The sequence below is a fragment of the Macrobrachium nipponense genome, chromosome 10 (genome assembly GCF_015104395.2).
Source record: "Macrobrachium nipponense isolate FS-2020 chromosome 10, ASM1510439v2, whole genome shotgun sequence".
Classification (NCBI taxonomy): Eukaryota; Metazoa; Arthropoda; class Malacostraca; order Decapoda; family Palaemonidae; genus Macrobrachium; species Macrobrachium nipponense.
This window is the reverse complement of record NC_087204.1, coordinates 54488482-54508033: the sequence shown is the minus strand read 5'-3', so window position 1 is coordinate 54508033 and position 19552 is coordinate 54488482. Positions and strand designations below refer to the sequence as shown.

The 19552-nt window shown below is 38.1% G+C and overlaps 2 protein-coding genes across 3 annotated transcripts in view; one reads left to right on the top strand and one right to left on the bottom strand.

Annotated features, from left to right (window-relative positions):
- The window catches only part of LOC135223624 (D-glucuronyl C5-epimerase B-like), an 888924-nt gene that overhangs the window by 433382 nt on the left and 435990 nt on the right, over positions 1-19552 (top strand). The gene's annotated exons all lie outside the window — the stretch shown is intronic.
- LOC135223976 (uncharacterized) lies at positions 1129-13667 on the bottom strand. The gene is made up of 3 exons (XM_064262898.1): positions 13416-13667; positions 2170-2250; positions 1129-1263 (listed from the first exon to the last, which is right to left on the bottom strand). The coding sequence occupies exons 1-3, from the start codon at positions 13665-13667 to the stop codon at positions 1129-1131; spliced, it is 468 nt and encodes a 155-aa protein (XP_064118968.1).

Genomic DNA, 19552 nt, shown 5'->3' with positions numbered 1-19552 from the left:
AGGGTGTTCAATCCAGGCTCCTAGAAATTAATCCCAGAGCTCTATTTGTTCCATGTGGGGCTCATTCTCTGAATTTGGTTATGGCTGACACTGCTAAGGATGCTACTGATGCCATAAGGTACTTCGGCATACTGCAGAAGCTTTACAACTTGTTTTCAGCTACCACACAACGTTGGGCTATTATGAAAAAATGTGAACATCACATTGGCGATGTGGTCTGATACAAGATGAGAAAGCAAGGTCAAGAGTGTGGAGCCCCTGAGATATCAAGCAGCCACATTGAGAGGTGCATTAGTCGAGGTGAGGGACCATACCAAAGACGCAGTAATAAAGATTGAGTCCCAATCTCAGTCAGAGGAGGTTGGGTCATACTACTTTGCCTTTTGTTTTGTTCAGTTGTGTGGTATGACCTGTTGTGCCAAATTCAGTATATGAGCAAGAAGATGCAGTCTCCTAACATGCAAGTTTATGTTGCAGTAAATCTAAAGAAAACAGAGGTGTTCTCTCCACAATTACGGGGATACAGGTTTTGTAGCTGCACAAATGGCAGTCACAAATATCTGTGAACAAATGAATGTGGAGGCTGTGTTAAAAGAAAAACAGTTGAGGTCCACAAAACAGCACTCCTCCTATGAATCATTTGATGAGCTCTTGACTGATGCCTTGAAGAAGTTGGAGGTGACATTCTTTAATGCAGTGGTTGATGCTGCAACATTAGCCATTTAAGAAAGATTTTCCAAGTTGAAAACTGCGGGAGAGATGGTTGAAATGTTAACATTTCAAAAATCTCTCATTCAAGGAGCTGAGAGAACTGTGTGTTCAAAAATCTTTCATTCGAGGAGCTGACAGAACAGTGTGAGAACCTAAGTACTACACTATTTTCAGGGAGAATTTGACTTGGATGGCAGAGAGCTTATACAGGAGCTGAAAAACTTGCCTGACTTGCCATCAAAGACCATGTAGTTGCATGAGCAACTGTGATTTATCCATGAAAGGGAGCTCTCTGAAATATATCCAAATATTTGGACTGCTCTCAGAATTGGTATCACTCTTCCAGTCACAGTTGCTGAAGCAGAGAGAAGCTTTTCAAAACTCAAACTCATCAAATCCTAGCTGAGGTCAACATTGTCACAGGGGCGCCTTAGTGGTCTGGCCATCATCAGTATAAATCACACCATAACTGAGTAAATTTCCCATGATGAGGTAATTGATGGCAGTTGTGCTGTGGTGCAAGAACCGTACAATATATTTTTTTTGTTCAAACTGTAGCAAATTAAAAGTAATTTCATAAAAAGGTATTTTGTGAAAAAAGTCATAGATTTTAGAAGGCAGTTGTGCTGTGGTGCAGTTTATTTATTTATTTATTTATTTTTTGTTCTGTTCAAAGTGTAGCAAAATAAAATTAGTTTAATAAATAGTTATTTTGTGTAAAAGTCATAGAATTTAGATGGCAGTTGCCCTGTGGCCTAATTAATTTTTTTTGTTCGAAGTGTAGCAAAGTAAAATTAGTTTATGAAAGAGGTATTTTGTGAAAGTCATAGTCTTTAGAGGCCAGTTGTGTAGTATTGGGGGATTTAAATGTGTTGGCGAACGGGAACAGGGAAGGGGGGACGGGTTGCTGCCTGAAGGTGAGGTTTGCCCAGGGTGTCATGTAAGCTAGTACCGCCACTGTTATAATGGTGCAGACGTAGTTATTTTGACCAGTCCGAGGAGCATGTTAAGTGTGCTGTCATTGATGGTACCGCTAACCTTATCACACTGCACTTTGAACTAAGCAATGTAAAAATAAGATCAGTTCAAATCACATAAATTATGAATTATACCAATGGATAAAAGGGATCATATTTATATAACCATAAGGAAAAATAATGCTAGCTGTGATTTCTCAAACTTTTCAACATGTATGACATTAGAAGTAAAAAAAAAAGTTCAACACTACTTGAGTCTGAGAATCTGAAAGATACAAAATGAATCCTGTCGCATCAGATATGAGCATCGCTGTACCTATTGATAACATTTTGAAGAACATTTTTTCTCGTGAGGTGAGTGTTATGACATTATTTAGATTCCCTTCTATCAGTAGATCTAAGCTAAAAAGTTCATCGTTCTACTCGCGGGGAAAATTTCCGATTTCTTATTGTGCAGTACTTGACTCTGAAAGTGAAATACCAGTTTGGTGTCCTCTTGTGCCTGTTGCCAGTCATTTTCTTCAAACACGTCAATATCCTTAGGCGACACTTTTAATCTTAGCTGGTGGGAGGAAGTTGTTAATGATTTAAAGATTTAATAATTTTGCATTAACTATGCTTGTAAAGAAACGGAACAGTAAAAATGATGCAGAATTTCTTTTGTGAGTAATTTATACATTTTACTGATTAACATAATTCTTGGAAGTTACCAGTGGTAGTAACGTAACTGGATTGCTAGATTGCTGGAAACCACCCGCTCTCCAAAACTACAACCATTGCCTACACAGCCGTTCAGTTTCCTCGGTGTCATTAAAAGCAGAAACACACTAAAGGCGCAGAAAATAAAAACCTGTTATTTCTGTTCTTTTTCTGTTTCTCGATCGCGTTCAGTCCCTCGAGCATTTTCGAAGTTTGAGAAGGAGGGAGTCAGTTCGCTACACCAGCGTATGACGAGATCAGGGAGAGAGCGAATAGGAGCCCTGGAGTTGTTTTCTCCATATTGAGTCAAATGAGTTTGTTTAATGCCCAGAGATATTCAGTGTAATCTTGTGACTAATCTAGGGAGTTTTGTAAGAAGTTACATAAATATTAATTTCAATGACATTTACAAAAAATGTAGTATAGAGATGGAAATAATTTCTCATACAGTATATCTTCAAAATAAGAACGCAATTAAACCATGGCAATTACACATTTACATTATTTGAACGAACTGATATAAACCTATAATATCGTTATGTAAATAAATTGTTATACACCTATCATTTTGTCAGCATGCCCAATGTGCACCTCTCACTTTCTCTTCTTTATGTAACCAAGTTACATACAATTTTTATTTGTTTTTCATGAAGAAAGTGTATGTGATGTTCCATGATTAGTAAGCATGCATTATTATTGCACTTATTCTCGTTTACTTAATACGATGTGGCGTTTCTGCTGGCTTCAGCGAACCCGATACTGATCAAGGATTATGAGGTTTAATCTCCAGAAGAAGCAAGAGCCGCGTTGGTCAGTCGTAACTCTAAATGACGATTTTGCACACATCTGATAAGCTTTGATCTCTTACAGTATATCCAGTACTGTTCGAAACTTCATTTTATTTATTAGCAAGTTTCATATATTCCTATATTTACATGAACGATGACAGTAGTACCACATAGTTTAAATCTTGTTTTACCATTGTTTTACCACTTCTGGGTATCAGTAACAGCCTTTGATCTTTAATTTATATAAACAGAATTGACCTCGGTTGGTGTTCACTCAGGCTTGGTCATTGTCAGATTTCCTTTCTAGGAGTCTTGCTTAAGCTTTGTGTCCTTATGAAGCTTCTGCCATGGTCTGTCATGTCTGTGACCATAGAGCCAATCATTGCTCAGGGGAGATTGAAAAATGATAGCGAAAATGACTCAATCTCAGTATTCAGCCTCCAATAAGAGTGTATCTGAAAAGGACGAAGGTCATAAACCGGTGCACCTTCCCGAGAGATATGGAAAGAAAGGAAAACATACAGCATATTATACGTATACGCAAACAGGCAAGTACGGTGATGGATCCGCGTAAGAAAGTGACTTTTTATCTTAAACGTCTTCTTGAGCTTAGTCCCGAGAACTTAGATAAAAATGAGTTTCGGTTTGTGAAGAATTAATATACAGTTAGCTAACAGTATAAAAATGCCATGCTTACGACAAAATACAACTATTTTACATAATCATATAAATTATGTAGGAATTAAAAACGGTTTCATGTTACCCATGAACGACAGTAGTTACGTGATTATTTGAAATTCAAGAATGAATCTAGAGGGTTGTGAAGTATTTTTGTATCACAGGTCTTCCTTGCAACGACTTCTTTTATTATTATTAATTATTATTATTTTTTTTTTTTTTTTTTTTTTTTTTTTTGTTTTTTTTTTTTTTTTTTTTTCTCTATCACAGTCCTCCAATTCGACTGGGTGGTATTTATAGTGTGGGGTTCCGGGTTGCATCCTGCCTCCTTAGGAGTCCATCACTTTCCTTACTATGTGTGCTGTTTCAAGGATCACACTTTTATGCATGAGTCCTGGAGCTACTTCAGCCTCTAGTTATTCTAGATTCCTTTTCAGGGATCTTGGGATCGTTCCCAGTGCTCCTATGATTATGGGTACGATTTCCACTGGCATATCCCATATCCTTCTTATTTCTATTTTCAGATCTTGATACTTATCCATTTATTCCCTCTCTTTCTCTTCAACTCTGGTGTCCCATGGTATTGCGACATCAATGAATGATACTTTCTTCTTGACTTTTCAATCAACGTCACGTCTGGTCTGTTTGCACGTATCACCCTATCCGTTCTGATACCATAGTCCCAGAGGATCTTTGCCTGATCGTTTTCTATCACTCCCTCAGGTTGGTGCTCGTACCACTTATTACTGCAAGGTAGCTGATGTTTCATGCACAAGCTCCAGTGGAGGGCTTTTGCCACTGAATCATGCCTCTTTTTGTACTGGTTCTGTGCAAGTGCCGGGCATTCGCTTGCTATGTGGTTTATTGTTTCATTTTTCGTATTGCACTTCCTACATATGGGAGAGATGTTATTTCCGTCTATCGTTCTTTGAACATATCTGGTTCTTAGGGCCTGATCTTGTGCCGCTGTTATCATTCCTTCAGTTTCCTTCTTTAGCTCTCCCCTCTGTAGCCATTGCCATGTATCATCGCTGGCTAGTTCTTTAGTCTGTCTCATGTATTGTCCGTGCATTGGTTTGTTGTGCCAGTCCTCTGTTCTGTCTGTCATTTTCCTGTCTCTGTATATTTCTGGGTCTTCGTCTACTTTTATTAGTCCTTCTTCCCATGCACTCTTTAGCCACTCGTCTTCACTGGTTTTCAGATATTGCCCCAGTGCTCTGTGCTCAATGTTGACGCAGTCCTCTATACTTAGTAGTCCTCTCCCTCCTTCCTTTCTCTTTCATGTTATGTATAGTCTGTCCGTATTTGCTCTTGGGTGTAGTGCTTTGTGTATTGTCATATGTTTCCTGATCTATGCTGCGGAGTTCTGCCTTCGTCCATTCCACTATTCCTGCGCTGTATCTGATTACTGGCACTGCCCATGTGTTTATGGCTTTTATCATATTTCCAGCGTTGAGTTTTGACTTGAGTATCGCCTTGAGTCTCTGCATATATTCTTTCCTGATCGTGTCCTTCATCTCTTGGTGTTTTATATCCCCTCCTTCCATTATTCCCAGGTATTGTATTCCTGTCTCATCTATGTGTTTGATGTTGCTCCCATCTGGTAGCTTTATCCCTTCAGTTCTCGTTACTTTGCCTTTTTGTATGTTGACTAAGGCGCATTTTTCTATTCCAAACTCCATCCTGATGTCCCCAGATACAATCCTTACAGTCTGGATTAGGGTATCTATTTCCTTGATGCTCTTACCATACAGCTTGATGTCGTCCATGAACATCAGATGGTTGATTCTGTTGCCTCTTTTCTTGAGTTGGTACCCGGCATCCATCTTCTTCTGTAGTACTTTTGTCATGGGGATCATGGCTACTACGAAGAGTAGTGGGGACAGTGAGTCGCCCTGGAAGATCCCTCTCCTGATATTAACGTCTGCTAGTCTTATTCCAGAGCTTGTAAGTATTGTATTCCAGTTGCGCATTGTATTTTTGAGGAAGCTGATGGTGTTTTCCTCTGCCCCATATATTTTCAGGCATTCTATTAGCCATGTGTGTGGTATCATTATTATTATTATTATTATTATTAGTAGTAGTAGTAGTAGTAGTAGTAGTAGTAGTCGTAGTCGTAGTAGTAGTAGTAGTAGTAGTGGGATTAGGATATTGACTTTAAGGCGCATAGCCCGTAAAAGTGTAACCTTCTGAAGTTATGAATTGATATATTAACATCACAGAAACTACCAGGATCAGTGACTGCATCCAGTATTGGGATATGGCTGTAGAAACTGTAAACTGATGAATGTAAGATCTCTAATGTCGCATTTTGTTTAAAGTCCACTTCTTTATCCGTTCCTTTTATCTTTTTGTCGTTATGTCTTGTTTAGATAAAGGTTAGAAGTTGCTCGTCTCATCGACGTTTTTAAACGAAAATGACTGCTCACAATTTGTGTGGGTTCAGCTGAACAGACGTGAGTTCACCCTTATCGAGACAAAGTGTGTACGTTGAACATTATTCTTTCTTTGTTGCCTACTTGAAGTGGTCTCTCGTCGCGATGAATCATCTTATGGAGCACATGACCATATGCGCAATGACGTCTCCTCGTAAACAGTCTACGTTTTGGTGCCACCATCTATCATTGTCGGTTTATTGTCCCCCTCCAGCAGGAAAGCTGGTTGTTATTGCTTCGTGGAATGCAAACATTGATTAGGGTGATGGAAACGCGACGCTGCCGCTCAAATTGCGGTCTCCGTCCTCCTCAAGATTTGGGATGAGATGGAGTCTTTGTTATGGCTTCATTTGCAGACGTGAGAGCGACGGAAAAGAGATTGTGGTGGTGTGGACCAATATGTTTTTCGTCCGAGTTGTTACGTCTCTTCTCTTGGTGAGGAATCTTCATTGATTACAGTAAACTCAGGTGTTCAAACTTTGTTCAGAGTCCTTTAATGTCATGTTTTCAACTTATTTTTAGGGAATTGGTGATGTGCTTTTGAGTGAAGTTTTAAGGGCAGTGTGGGTCTCGGGACACTATCCATTATGAGCTTTACTCAGCTTGAGAGCCTGGAAATTTGTGTAGTTCTGCCATTGATCTAAATATTCCGTCTTATGAGTTATATATTTGTGTAATTTTAATCTTATTCTTTTTATTTTGTGAGATAACTTTGCAGTGTGTATTGGGGTTGCATGTTAAAAACCAATTGTACAGATAATTTATCCCCTGTAAACATAAAAGTAACACGAAAACGGAATTTGGAGTACGCTTCGTGGAGATAATGATATATATTAGTCCTTGTTCGATACGTGAATGGCTATTCAATATGAAACCTAGTAATAGTTGCGTGGAAACCTTACGACTTGCCAGTTGGATTCCAGTTTACAGAAGGTTTTCGGTCGGATTAGGGTTGTGGACTACAAGAACATACGAGTTGCATTTGCAAGTGAAAAACAGTACTGAATTTGTTTTTGTATGGCTGTAATTTCCATGTTTATTTATTTGTAAAATCTCTTCAGCAGTAAGCATTCTCTCTCTCTCTCTCTCTCTCTCTCTCTCTCTCTCTCTCTCTCTCTCTCTCTCTCTCTCATTTTACAATCGAACTTTATTCTTCCCACTTCAGGTGAGGAACTATATTTTCTCTTTAAACAGCGAAATTATTAATGAACTTAACTTTTTCCCGGTTCTTTGCGATATCAGAAAACTGAGCTACAGTTGGAAGTGTGAAAATCATATCTCTTTCCATTCAACTTGACTAACCTGACTTAGTTCAAAAGTGAGTTGCGTCATACGGGTCCTCCTTAACGAGTAAGTAAGTGTTCAAGTGGCATTTTCAGGGGGTATCGGGAGATTTAAATTTAGGGAATATATGGAGTAATTGCGAAAGTGCCTGTGTCTTTACTGATTGATGCTTCAGGGCCAGTTAGAGGTATGGAGTTTTCTTGATTTTTAACCAGTTAAGCATCATGACAGTCTTATTTCAGGTTCAGTTCACTGTGCAAATGCTACATTATCGACAGAAACTCATGAGTGACTGATTTTGTATTTTTAGTGTAACTGCAAATGCATGATATTTTATTTTTTGCGTAACTGCAAATGCATATGGTATTTTTTGTGTAACTGCAAATGCATGATATGATGTGTAACTGGCAAATGATGATAGGTATGTAACTGCAAATGCATGGTATGGTATTTTTTGTGCAACTGCAAATGCACGATATTGTATTTGTTGTGTAACTGCAATACTGCAAATGCATGATATTGAATTTTTTGAATAACTGCAAATGCATTTCATCCTACGCAATCAGAAGAGCTCTCTAAAATGTTCACGTCTCTGTTTTGTAAGATCTCGGCTGCTTTTCGGAAGTCTTTGTTACGGTCTTTGGTCCAGTTTTAAATCTTCTCACATTTTCTTCATTGAACAATTACGTATCTTGAAAACTATGAATGCCCTTGTTTACATCTTCGTGATGAGGAGTTAGCAACTAATTGAGGGCGTGTTAGGGAACCTCACTATATAATTCTTTTTTTTTTAAGCTGGAGTTAATGATGTTACTGACAGTATAATTGGCCATATCTCGACAATCTAATGTCATTAAAAATAAAGGCCGTCTATTCAGAAAGGCCCCTTATATATCACAATATGGGAGACTTTTTCTACAGGGGGAAACTGAGGGATGTCAAGAGTAGATATTCCTTTCTCAAGTAATTTTAGGTCGATTAAAGCCTTAGACGCTTTTTGGAAACTATCATTTTTCTTAGGTGACACGAAGATGCAAACGGTCTTGTTTCACGGCTGTTCCTCTTCCAGTGAAATAATTAGCTTTCCTTGCAGTTGCATTAATGTCATGACCGTATCTGAGTGACATCATGTAAGCGCCATTTATGTGGTGGAAATTAAGATCTATGTGTGTTATAGTGAATAAATAAGGTTCTGAAATATTTCGCCTTGGGTGGAAGTAGTTTGGTCTTACCTCTCACAGTTTACTCTCTCTCTCTCTCTCTCTCTCTCTCTCTCTCTCTCTCTCTCTCTCTCTCTCTCTCTCGTCTTTCTTTCTTTGGTAAGGGTATTGATTAGCTGAGAGTAATCGTGAAAAAAGCGTTTTCTAGTTCTTTTAACAATGGAGACGCCGGCTGCAATTAGAAAAGATGACATCTTCTATTTATTTGTTTGCATTGGGGAGGCAAATCTCATCTCTACTTAAAATATAAATGTTCATTTTAGCTTTTCTTCCTATTTTGTTTGGGTACGTTACGTGCAGCGTTGAGCATGAATGCGTTTTTCCCTTTCGTTTTGCAAGGAGGATTTTTTAATGACAATAAAACTGGATGCGTCTTTTTCCTTCCAATATCTCAGCTGCTGTTGGAAAGGCAAGTACTTTTTCCTCTTGTTTTTTCCGGGGTTTTCCTCTAAGGTGGAGCGAAGCGCGTTTCTTTTTTTAAATAAAACTTCCCAATTTTGTAAAAGGAAACCGTAATTGCAATTAGACATTTGATGCATTTTTTCTTTGTTCTAGTGGGAGTGAAATCCCTTGCCACTGGACAGATAAGAGTATTTCTTTACATTTGTGCTTAAATTAATAACTGTTGAGAGTAAATTATTAGACCCTTCACAGGAGATTATTTTTATCTTCCGGTTTTAACATATTTCAGTTACAACTGAGAAGGTGAATAATCCTAGACTGATATCATTTTCAGTTAAAGATACGAACCATTATGATTTGGCCTAAAATAGTATGTTGGTTGATAAATCTAGACTTTCTTAAAGAAAATTTTCTTCAGTCCTCATTTAGTATTTCCGGGCATGTTTTCAGAGTTGATCCCTCCTCCCCCACCTCTCTCTCTCTCTCTCTCTCTCTCTCTCTCTCTCTCTCTCTCTCTCTCTCTCTCTCTGCGATTCATAATTAAAAGTGGCAGTTTTAAGTAATTATAAAAAGTCAATTTTTCGAAGCTGATTAATTAGGACCCCTTCATTTTTTTTATCGTTTCCCTTTGAAGCTTATGGAAAAAGTATTTTTCATTTATCAAGGGATGGCTTCATTGGAAATTTTAAATGCAATATGTGATATTGATCATAAAACTTGGGCTGTGGGAAAGAAAATAGGAAGGCCATTCAGTCAGTCAGTATTGTTTCATCTGCGCAATGAAGGTTCTTTCAGGTGGTGTCACACGAACAAATCCCCTAGCCCACCTTGTAGCTGCTTGCAAACAGACTTCACACGAAATAGGTAACATTTGTAAAAAAAACTCAATTCGTTCATGTGCGTTACCAATGTTACCTCCGAAGGTCGAAAACAGTCGACACAGAAGGAAAAGGATGTCCAATAACTCCCATTAACTGATAGAGTAGCACACGGTAAATCGGCATTGTGGAAGTGTGCATAATCCGTATTTCATGGCAGCATGCCACTGGATGAGTCGATATCACTTGAACACATGTTACTGTTTTCAAGATGATGAAATTAATATCGTTTAAAAAGTCATGGATCATCCAGATATGTGTGACACTTCAGCAGTGCTGCTGCCACTCCACCTGCTTCATGTATTTTCTCCTGGTCACAAGTACGTGCTGGCATCGAGAGAGTAGTCAATCGTACATCAAACATTAGCCCTCGACCATGACTCAGTGTCAGTGATACTGTACAACAGGGTTACGTTTTTGTCTAGTAAAATGCTTATATTTATTTTTGGAATCCTGCTATTTATCAGTCCCAAGACAACATTACAGGTTAAAGTGTGCATGGAGTGGAACCTTGTCTCTGTGACGCAAACATAGGAGAATTAACTGGTCTGATCCTCTTAGTTGAACATCAAATGGAACAATTGGAAGAAGAAATAAGATTAAGTCAGACAAACAGCGCATGAGAAAATGGGAAGAAAAGTGGATCTTGATTGTATGAGATCACAAGAATGACCCTCATTTCATGTCTGATGGACATGTCAGTCAGCGACCACTGTTGCATACTTTATTCCCAGCTTCACGCAATTTGACAAAGTTCACAACATTTGCAGAGCTAACTCGATTCCAGAGCATAAGCTTTCATGCATATGATTTTAGATAATGAATTAAGGACTATTACTACATTGGTCAAGCTGCAACATTACCTACATATTATGAACTGACAATAGAGCCCCCAACATCATGAAGATGTCTAGATGACTCAAGGTACGGGAAAGATTCAAACTTTGATCAAGAGAATTATCTTAACTGTACAATAAACACCCAGGAGCTAGTGGCTTTTAGAGATCCCAGAACGAGTCAAGTGTGTTTGTCTCTGTTGCTTGTTAAATAAAGAAGCAATTTTCCAGCCTTGTAATGGTGATAGCCAAGGAAGTCATAATCTAGTCTGCACTGCTGAGGAGTCTGAGGAAGGCTGATGTACCGGCCACATGCTTTTGCGACAGCTGACCAACAACCAAGGTGCACTTCCTCCTCCCTGACTCACCTGATGGGAAGAACACGTGCTCAAAGAAAATGCAACTCCTCTCATACGTATTTTAAACATATTTCTCTGTAACTGTTATTGTCACACTCCATTTATTATTGCCAGCTTTGCCAGCTCTCTGATCATGTACTTGTAATCTTCAAGTAAATATTTTGTATCAAATTGTGTGTTTCCGTATGTGAACAAACATAGATGGCCACACTTAACCTCTGTGAAAGTTCTTTGCATAAATCAGTACTAAACTAGTCAGCAAGCATTCAGCACCTCACTCAGTAAACTTCCTTACAATAGATTGTCTATACCAGTGTTCAATCTTATCACATTGCCACAGCAGCTTATGAGTGACAGAGAAAAGAGGAACTGACTTGGTTAATATAACCACCCTGTACAAGGCTTGTTTTAAAGACAGCACCTGCCATTTTTGTAAAAAGGAAAACCTCTCATAAAAGGAATGCTATAATGGAAAATAGATGGCTTCATGTATGAAGAGCCAAGAGAAACTGTCAACAGTGTCAGAGTTGATAATGAAATAGGCAATAAATTTATCTAAATGGAAGACATTTGAGGAAAACATCAGTCATAAATTATTTCTGCTCCCACCGTTGTGGGATGGTCCACGAGAACTGTAACTTGATGAAGCAACTCTCCATTAGCTTTCTGGAAATAATCTTAGAAATTAAGTCTAGGCAGTTTCTTGGGTTTTTGTTTCGACTGCTTCCCTGAATTAAAGGCGCTTTTCCCTATTTAATATCTGTTAATCCTTAGCACTCTCAAAGCCATAAATTTTGTCTTGAAATAGTACTACTCTTCAAGACAACTTTTAGCATAGTTGGGCTAACATGTGTTCTTTCAGTTCTAGACTTTGCTAGATTATGCAGAATACAAGGATTAAGCTCCTTCAGAAAATTCCGTGGACTAAGATGACCTTAAAACTGCATCACCACTACGCTTATTGAATGCAGTTGAATTGTGAACCCAGAATAAGATTGCAGTCTCATTATGGATATAAAGATTTTAGTTTAGTTTTTACTGATTACTTTTTATTTTTGTTATAGTGAGATTTGGTTTGGTTCTCATAATAACCATTAATTCCCTTAACAAGGATTTATTGCCAATACTTCTGTTTATTTTGGGTTCTTTCCCTATAGTTCACATAATATTTTACTTAGTATCATATGGTGAGAAGCTGTCAGTCAAAACCCTGTCTTGATGTTATACTTGTACGTGTATCACGCATTCCACACTAAATTACTGTAGTTATTATTATTCCTAATAATAAATGTAAGATTTGTGATACAACCCCAAGGCGGCATAAACTCACACATCAAGTTCAAGATAAAAAAAAATTTCAGTATGAAATAAAGGGAGAAACGAGTAGAGAAATTATGTAGAAATGTATACTTATTCACATCAGCCAAAAAATATTGAAATTGAATATACATATTTAATCATCATCTTTCCCCACCGTTATCCCAACATTAAGGTGTCAGTTGCCCGATGTGACTTCTCCACTGTCTTCTATCAAGGCATCATCCTCCACCAAACCTCTTCTCTCTATACCTTCCTTCACTTTATCTCTCCATCTAATTCTCTGTCTCCCTCTCGGTCTTCTTCCTCTTAACAGGTTCCTCCCAAGCCCTCTTCATTCCCTCCTCGTCTCCCATCCTCAACACATCCCCATACCATCTCAATCGTGACTCTCTTATCACGTCCGTAATCTTTACTAAGCCTGCCCTTCTTATTTTATCATTTTCCTATTTGTCAAGCAGCTATACTCCCATAATCCACCTCAGCATTCTCATCTCTGTTCTCTCACGCTTTACTTCGTCTTTTCTTCTTAGAGCCCATGTTTCTGCTCCATACATTGATACAGGTCTCATCACTGTGTTATATATATTTACTTTTAGCTTGTTTGGCATTTTCTTATCACATCCCACTCCAGCTACCTCTCTCCACTTCCCCCATGCAGCTGTTATCCTACTGTCAACTTCAGCCTCACATCCTCCCTCTTGGCTTAAAGTAGATCCTAAGTATTTAAACTTTTCTGCCTGTTTTGTAATTGAGCCTCTTCTTTCTTGTATTAGTATTGTTTCTATCTTCCCTACTACTTAACAAAACCTCTATTTTATTCACATTCACCTTTAAGCCACGCCTCTCTAAAGACGCCTGCCACTCTCCAACACTTCTGTGTAGGTCCTCCTCATTTTCAGCAGTAATCACTAGATCTTTGGCATACAACAACTCCCACAGCTCTTCATTCCTGATCTCTTCACTCAACACATTCATGACCAGCACGAACAAAAATGGGCTTAATGCTGATCCCTGGTGTAATCCAACACTAACTTCAAAGGTTTCTGTTTCCCCAACTGCTGTTATCACTTTTGTAGTCATTCATTTATACATCATCTCGACCAGTGTAACCAACTTTTCTCGGACTTTCCTCTTCTTTAAACACCAAAACATCAGTTCTCTTGGGATTCTATTGTATGCTTTCTCTAGGTCCATAAATGCACAATAGAGCTCTTGGTTTCCCGGTAGCTGTCTTTCTATGAAGATGGCATCCACCATCCCTTTTCCTCTTATGAATCCATAATGCTGTTTCCCGATCTTTACAATCTCTTAATCTCTCATCCAGTATTCTCTCTAAAATTTTCAATCCGTGCTCAGTTAGTCTAATTCCCCTGTAGTTACCACATTCCATGACATCTCCCTTCTGCTTGTATATATATATATATACCATTCGACGCTCCTCTCAGTCCCTTGGCATTTCTTCCTTTTCACATATAGCTTTCAATAAATCCAACATCCATTTCTCCCCCTCTGTACCTAGTAATTTGATAATTTCAATTTGGAACTCCGATAGACCTGGTGATTTACCATTCTTCATCTTCCTTAATGCTCTCTTCAACTTCTGATCCTGTATCTCCATCACTGGTCCCTCCACTTATCTCCTCTCTCTCATTTTCAGTATTTAACAGTTGTTCAAAATAGTCTCGCCATCTCTCCTTAATCTCTTCATCCTCATATATTATACACTGGCTTGTGCTCTTTTCAAGGTCTAACATATAATACCTGATTTTAGGCCATTTTTTTGCACTGAATCCAAATATCATGCTCATTTTACTCAATCAGGTCAAGTTAATTAAATATTAGCACATTAAAAATATCCTAAATTCCAATCTATTTGTAGGTGAATGAAACACAATATTGAAAATATTAGGCATTTATGCACAGCACAGAAGGTTTACAAAATATTTTGAATAGATAGCAAGAAGAGTATAATGAACTAAGGAAGCTACTCGTGGATGATGAGCAGACTCCACATCCCTCTTAGGTACCAGGAGTAGTCGGCAAGAAAGTTGACATTCCATCGGCCTTGATAGCGTTCTTTCATAACACTATCTTGGTGAGTGCGCTCTCCCTTTTCTTCACTGAAGTCTCCACAATTCTCTGGAAAATAGTCCAGATGAAACCGGAGGAAGTGCATTTTCATTGACATGCGTGCACTAAGTTGGCAGAAACTCTTCATCAATTCATCAACTACCTTCTGATACTGGGAACTTCTGTGGTTGCCTAGGAAGTTTGCAATGACTGACTTAAGGGACAACCAGGCAGAGAGTTCAGCAGGATTCATTGCATCATCAAAACTAGCATCCTTGATGAATTCCCATATTTGAGGACCATCAAATATACCTGCCTTAAGTTTCTCCATGCTTCTTTGTTGGAACTTCTGATTGAGGAAAGCAAATCTCTACCTTCTCTGTCCAATGCCTTTACAAAGCTCTTCATGAGACCGAGTTTGATGTGGAAGGGTGGAAGCAATATTTGCTCGGTTCAACCAGAGGGTGGGAGAGAACGTTGTGTGACCCAGGTTTTAATCCTTGTCTTGATGGCCACTCTTGTCTGACATAATGCTGGTCATCAGCACGGCTATCCCTTAAGCACAGAAAGCATGGATACTTTGTGTAACCACCTTGAAGTCCTAGGATGAGTCCAACAACTTTAAGATCTCCACAGATCAACCATTTATGCTCCTGGTAGTTCAGAGCAGACAACAGATGTTCCATGCTTTTGTGGGATTCTTTCATTTCAACTAAGTGCCAAACAGGGATCTATGAAAACTTATATCGGTTATTCAGAAGAACTGCCTTGAGACTTCTGTTAGATGAGTCAATGAAAAGTCTCCATTCCATAGCATCATACTTCAGACCAAATAATTTAATCAGGTCAGCAATATTGTTACAGTACACCAGTGAAGATACATCATTAAACGTGACAAATTTTCTAAATTCTCTCACACAGTCCTGATACTGGTGCCAGTAGTTGGGCAGACTCCTTGCAAAGGTTCAGGTCTCGTGTCAGGTCATTGAGTTTGGCTTGTCGTCCTCTTCTGGCCTGTATGCACCACACACAACTGTATCAGTCATGTCACTAGATTCCATGGTGACATTTGGCTCAGGAACAGGAAGACCAAGGGCATGGGGGACTGGCTTTGTGGTAGAAGGAACATCAGGGTATTGAGCATGGTGTTTAGTCTTGCTATTGATGCCTTTTAGATTTGTCATGCAAAAGTAGCAATTGGTAACATGATCTTTCCCTTTCCTCCACACCATTGGGACACCAAATGGCATACTCTTCCTTTCCTTTTTCCTCCAATCCTATAAGTTCTCATACACATATTTTGCAGCAGATGTGGGGAGTGAATGGCTTATCCTGGTCCTCTAGTTTGACTCCAAATTAAGCTTGATATGCCTTCTTCACAAAACCCATGATTTTTGCTTGACGGTCTGGAAAGACCACATGTCTGCAGATGTAACAGAACCTATTAGGATGGTTTTTGCACTTCCGATCCATCTTTATACATATCTAGACATGAAAAGAGAAATAAAAATAATTATTAAAGGTTACCCACGACCCAGTTTTACAAAAACAAAGCCCATAAATGTTTGCATAATTGCAATATTTTGGTAAATTATGCCGGAATAGAAATAGACTATATCTTAGAAACCAGACCTGACCCAGGAAAATGAACTGTATTTTTTAACTCAGCATGCAAAATGGGTCCTAAATAAGTTGGAAAACCCTTGATTTTTGTAAAAAAAAAAAGTTTTGAAATGCAGGCCAGTGTATATTTCCATCACTATCCTTGCTGACACCCAATTCACCCACATCCTGTCTCTGCCTTTTCCTCAGGTTTGAAATCTTATAGATATCCTTCTCTCCTTCTCTTGTTCCTAGTCTTTCATTCAACTGCTCTGCCACCCTTCAATTGCCATACCTACCCTCCTTGCCTCTTTTTCCTCTTCTCTGTACCTTTCCTCTGCACCTTGTGCTTGCCTTACTTTCCAGTCCTTAAATACTTTTGATTTTATTTTAATTGATTCTTGTACCTCTCCATTTCACCACCACTTTTCTCCTCTCGATGTTCTATATCCGCTGGTTCTTCCCACCATTTCCTCTGCTTCCCCACACATATTTCTCTCATGTCTGCCCAGATATTTTCCACTCTGTTACCCTGTCCAAATTCTACATTCTCCCTTTCCAGCCATCTCTCTCTCATGGTCCTCCTAAATTGATCCCCCTTTTTTCATTTAAGGTCCCAAATCTTAATTCTAGATCTTTACTTTCTCTTTTTGGGTTTCCTACCTCTCATTATAAAATCCATCACCACCAACCTATGCTGTTTAACACTCACTTCTCCCAAGATCACTTTGCAGTTTGTCATACTGCTTTTGTTGGCTCCTCTAACTAGGATGTAATCTATTTGACTCTGCACTCCTCCACTTTCATAACTTATCAAGTAGCCTACAAATAATTACATTAAGGAAAATGTGTTCAGTTAAACTATTAAGCAAAAGAACCCAAACCAAAGATCTTGGAAGGTAGTTAAGATGAGAACATTGTATTTTGGTCACCATCTATAAGATAATTGACTGGGACTGTCACCCAGCATCCACAAATAATGGTAACCAGTACTCCAGCCACTCAGACAATGCACAAGACGGCATCCAACATACATTAGTATATTGCCTAACAAACAATACATATGACTTCCATTAACTTTTATAAGAAAGTTTATGGCAATTAGTATCATACATGATTTACTTTTGTAGCAAAGGGAATAATTTTCCATGTTGCAGGTGTACTTAAGAGTAGTTAGTGCACTCGATCTAGTAGTAACAAAGGTTTCTGCCACATTGAAGCTAGTGTCTGACAGTTTATTGACACCTCTAACCATGAGGCCATAGCAGTGATTTCTCGGTATTCCTACGTATTTCTAGTACTACATTTTGATAAACCAGAGGTCCAAGTCTTCCCAAGATCACGTGTAAGAAACCTATTTACTTTTAACAAGATGTTGTCTTATAAGACAAGCCTTATTGGTTAATAAGGCTTGTCTTATATGCCACTCTGTTTCCTAAACATGATTGGGAAGTGAAAATATTCGTCATCTGCTCCTGAAGGCATTCCATGAGATGTACAACACAACTGAATTGTTATAAACTGTTCCAATAAAAGTAAAAAAGTCACGCTGAGATTTCAGCATCCTATGAAGGCGTATAACATATCTCTTTTTAAGTAGTTCTATTTAAGAGAAAAATAACAAATTGAGATTTCAGCATTCTGTTGCTGGAGTGATCATTTCAGCGTGTAATAAGAACTGCAGCTAAGTATATGTACATCCTGACAACATTGCAACTGTTTAACTGAAATATGAAAGGAATCATCTGACGATTGCCTTTATTTATTATTCATTCCACGTGCTACGCTGGCATTTCATTTCATTATGAACAAAGAACATTGTCCCCGGGTTCTCATCTCGGGAACAAATGATACATATGGGCATTATTAGGTCTACTCTGTGATAGTACATTTAAAGTTCAAATATCTAGTATAATTGGGAGGAACCTACCTGGAACTTCCAATTTTAAAATGCGATAATCTTCCAGTGACGATACCGATAATGGTAATATACGTTGAAACAGTACAGTTCAGTTTAGTATGAACGCAACTATAAAAGTAATGTTTATAACAATACTTTTATAGTTCCGTTCAGGAAAAAAAAATTGCAACTATGAAAGTATTGTTTATAACAATACTTTTATAGTTGCAATTCAGGAAACAGCATATCTATCTGTTCCCTGAATTGCAGAGACTGTTGTGTGTGTGTGTGAGAGAGAGAGAGAGAGAGAGAGAGAGAGAGAGAGAGAGAGAGAGAGAGACCTAAAGTATCCCCTGATGCGGGACCATTTCATAATTTCGCTGATCCCATTCTCTCACGTTTTCTTTACGTGGGGTCACTTGAATATTTTATGCTTTTTATCAAAGTACGTACAGCCATTTGTACCTGAAATTTTAACAGGAAATACTGTACCAAATTTGTACTAAATTGTTTGATAAAGCTTTCCTTTATATATTACCTTATCTTTAATATTTTTTTCGCAGTTATCTTTGCGAAATAAAAACAGAAATGTGTGTGTGTGAATCTTTGTAACGTAAGTCTTTGAAGGCTACAACTTTAAAGTTCTAATGAATTCGAATATAAAAAAGTGTCAGAGAGCAAACTTTCTTGAGAACACATTGATATAATAAAGTTGATATAAACGTCAAAGAGTTCTGATCACATCCAGGCTATTCAGAAATTTAGATTTTTGTATACTGTAGTAAAATATGGTAAAGTATAATTTGTAATCTTAATATGTCAAATATATTTGGCTTTATAATTTATTTTTTCTTTTCTTATTTTATGTTTTCTTAATTTGCTTTGGTTTTTTGAGAGAAATGTAAGTTTTTGGGTGTTCAGGAAATCCAATTCATCAAAGTCTGGAAACTGATACCTTTAGATAAAGGTCTGTGAGCAAGATATCTCCTAATTTACTTTTTTATAATATACAGCCTGAGACCTTTCATTTAATATATTCCTGAGCCTGTGCATCTTGTACTCCAGTGACTCCCTCCACACAACCTCACATGATCGGGTGAAGTGACATTTACAGTATACTTGCACTTGAACCACTGAGACATTTTGTTGATATATAACATGATTCTTTTTTTAAATATCACAGTTGGACATCTTGATGCTGACTTATTCATTTCATTACTCATTAAGAACTCTGCGTTGTATTCACACTCAAAGCTCAAGAATATGAAGATAAACATCGTAATGCTATCTTAACGCAGATCTCATCCTACACCAAGAACCTACCCTTGGGTGCTGCATCCCAGGTGTGGTGAAAATTTCACCACCAAGGGAATTGATCGCAAAGACCTAGATA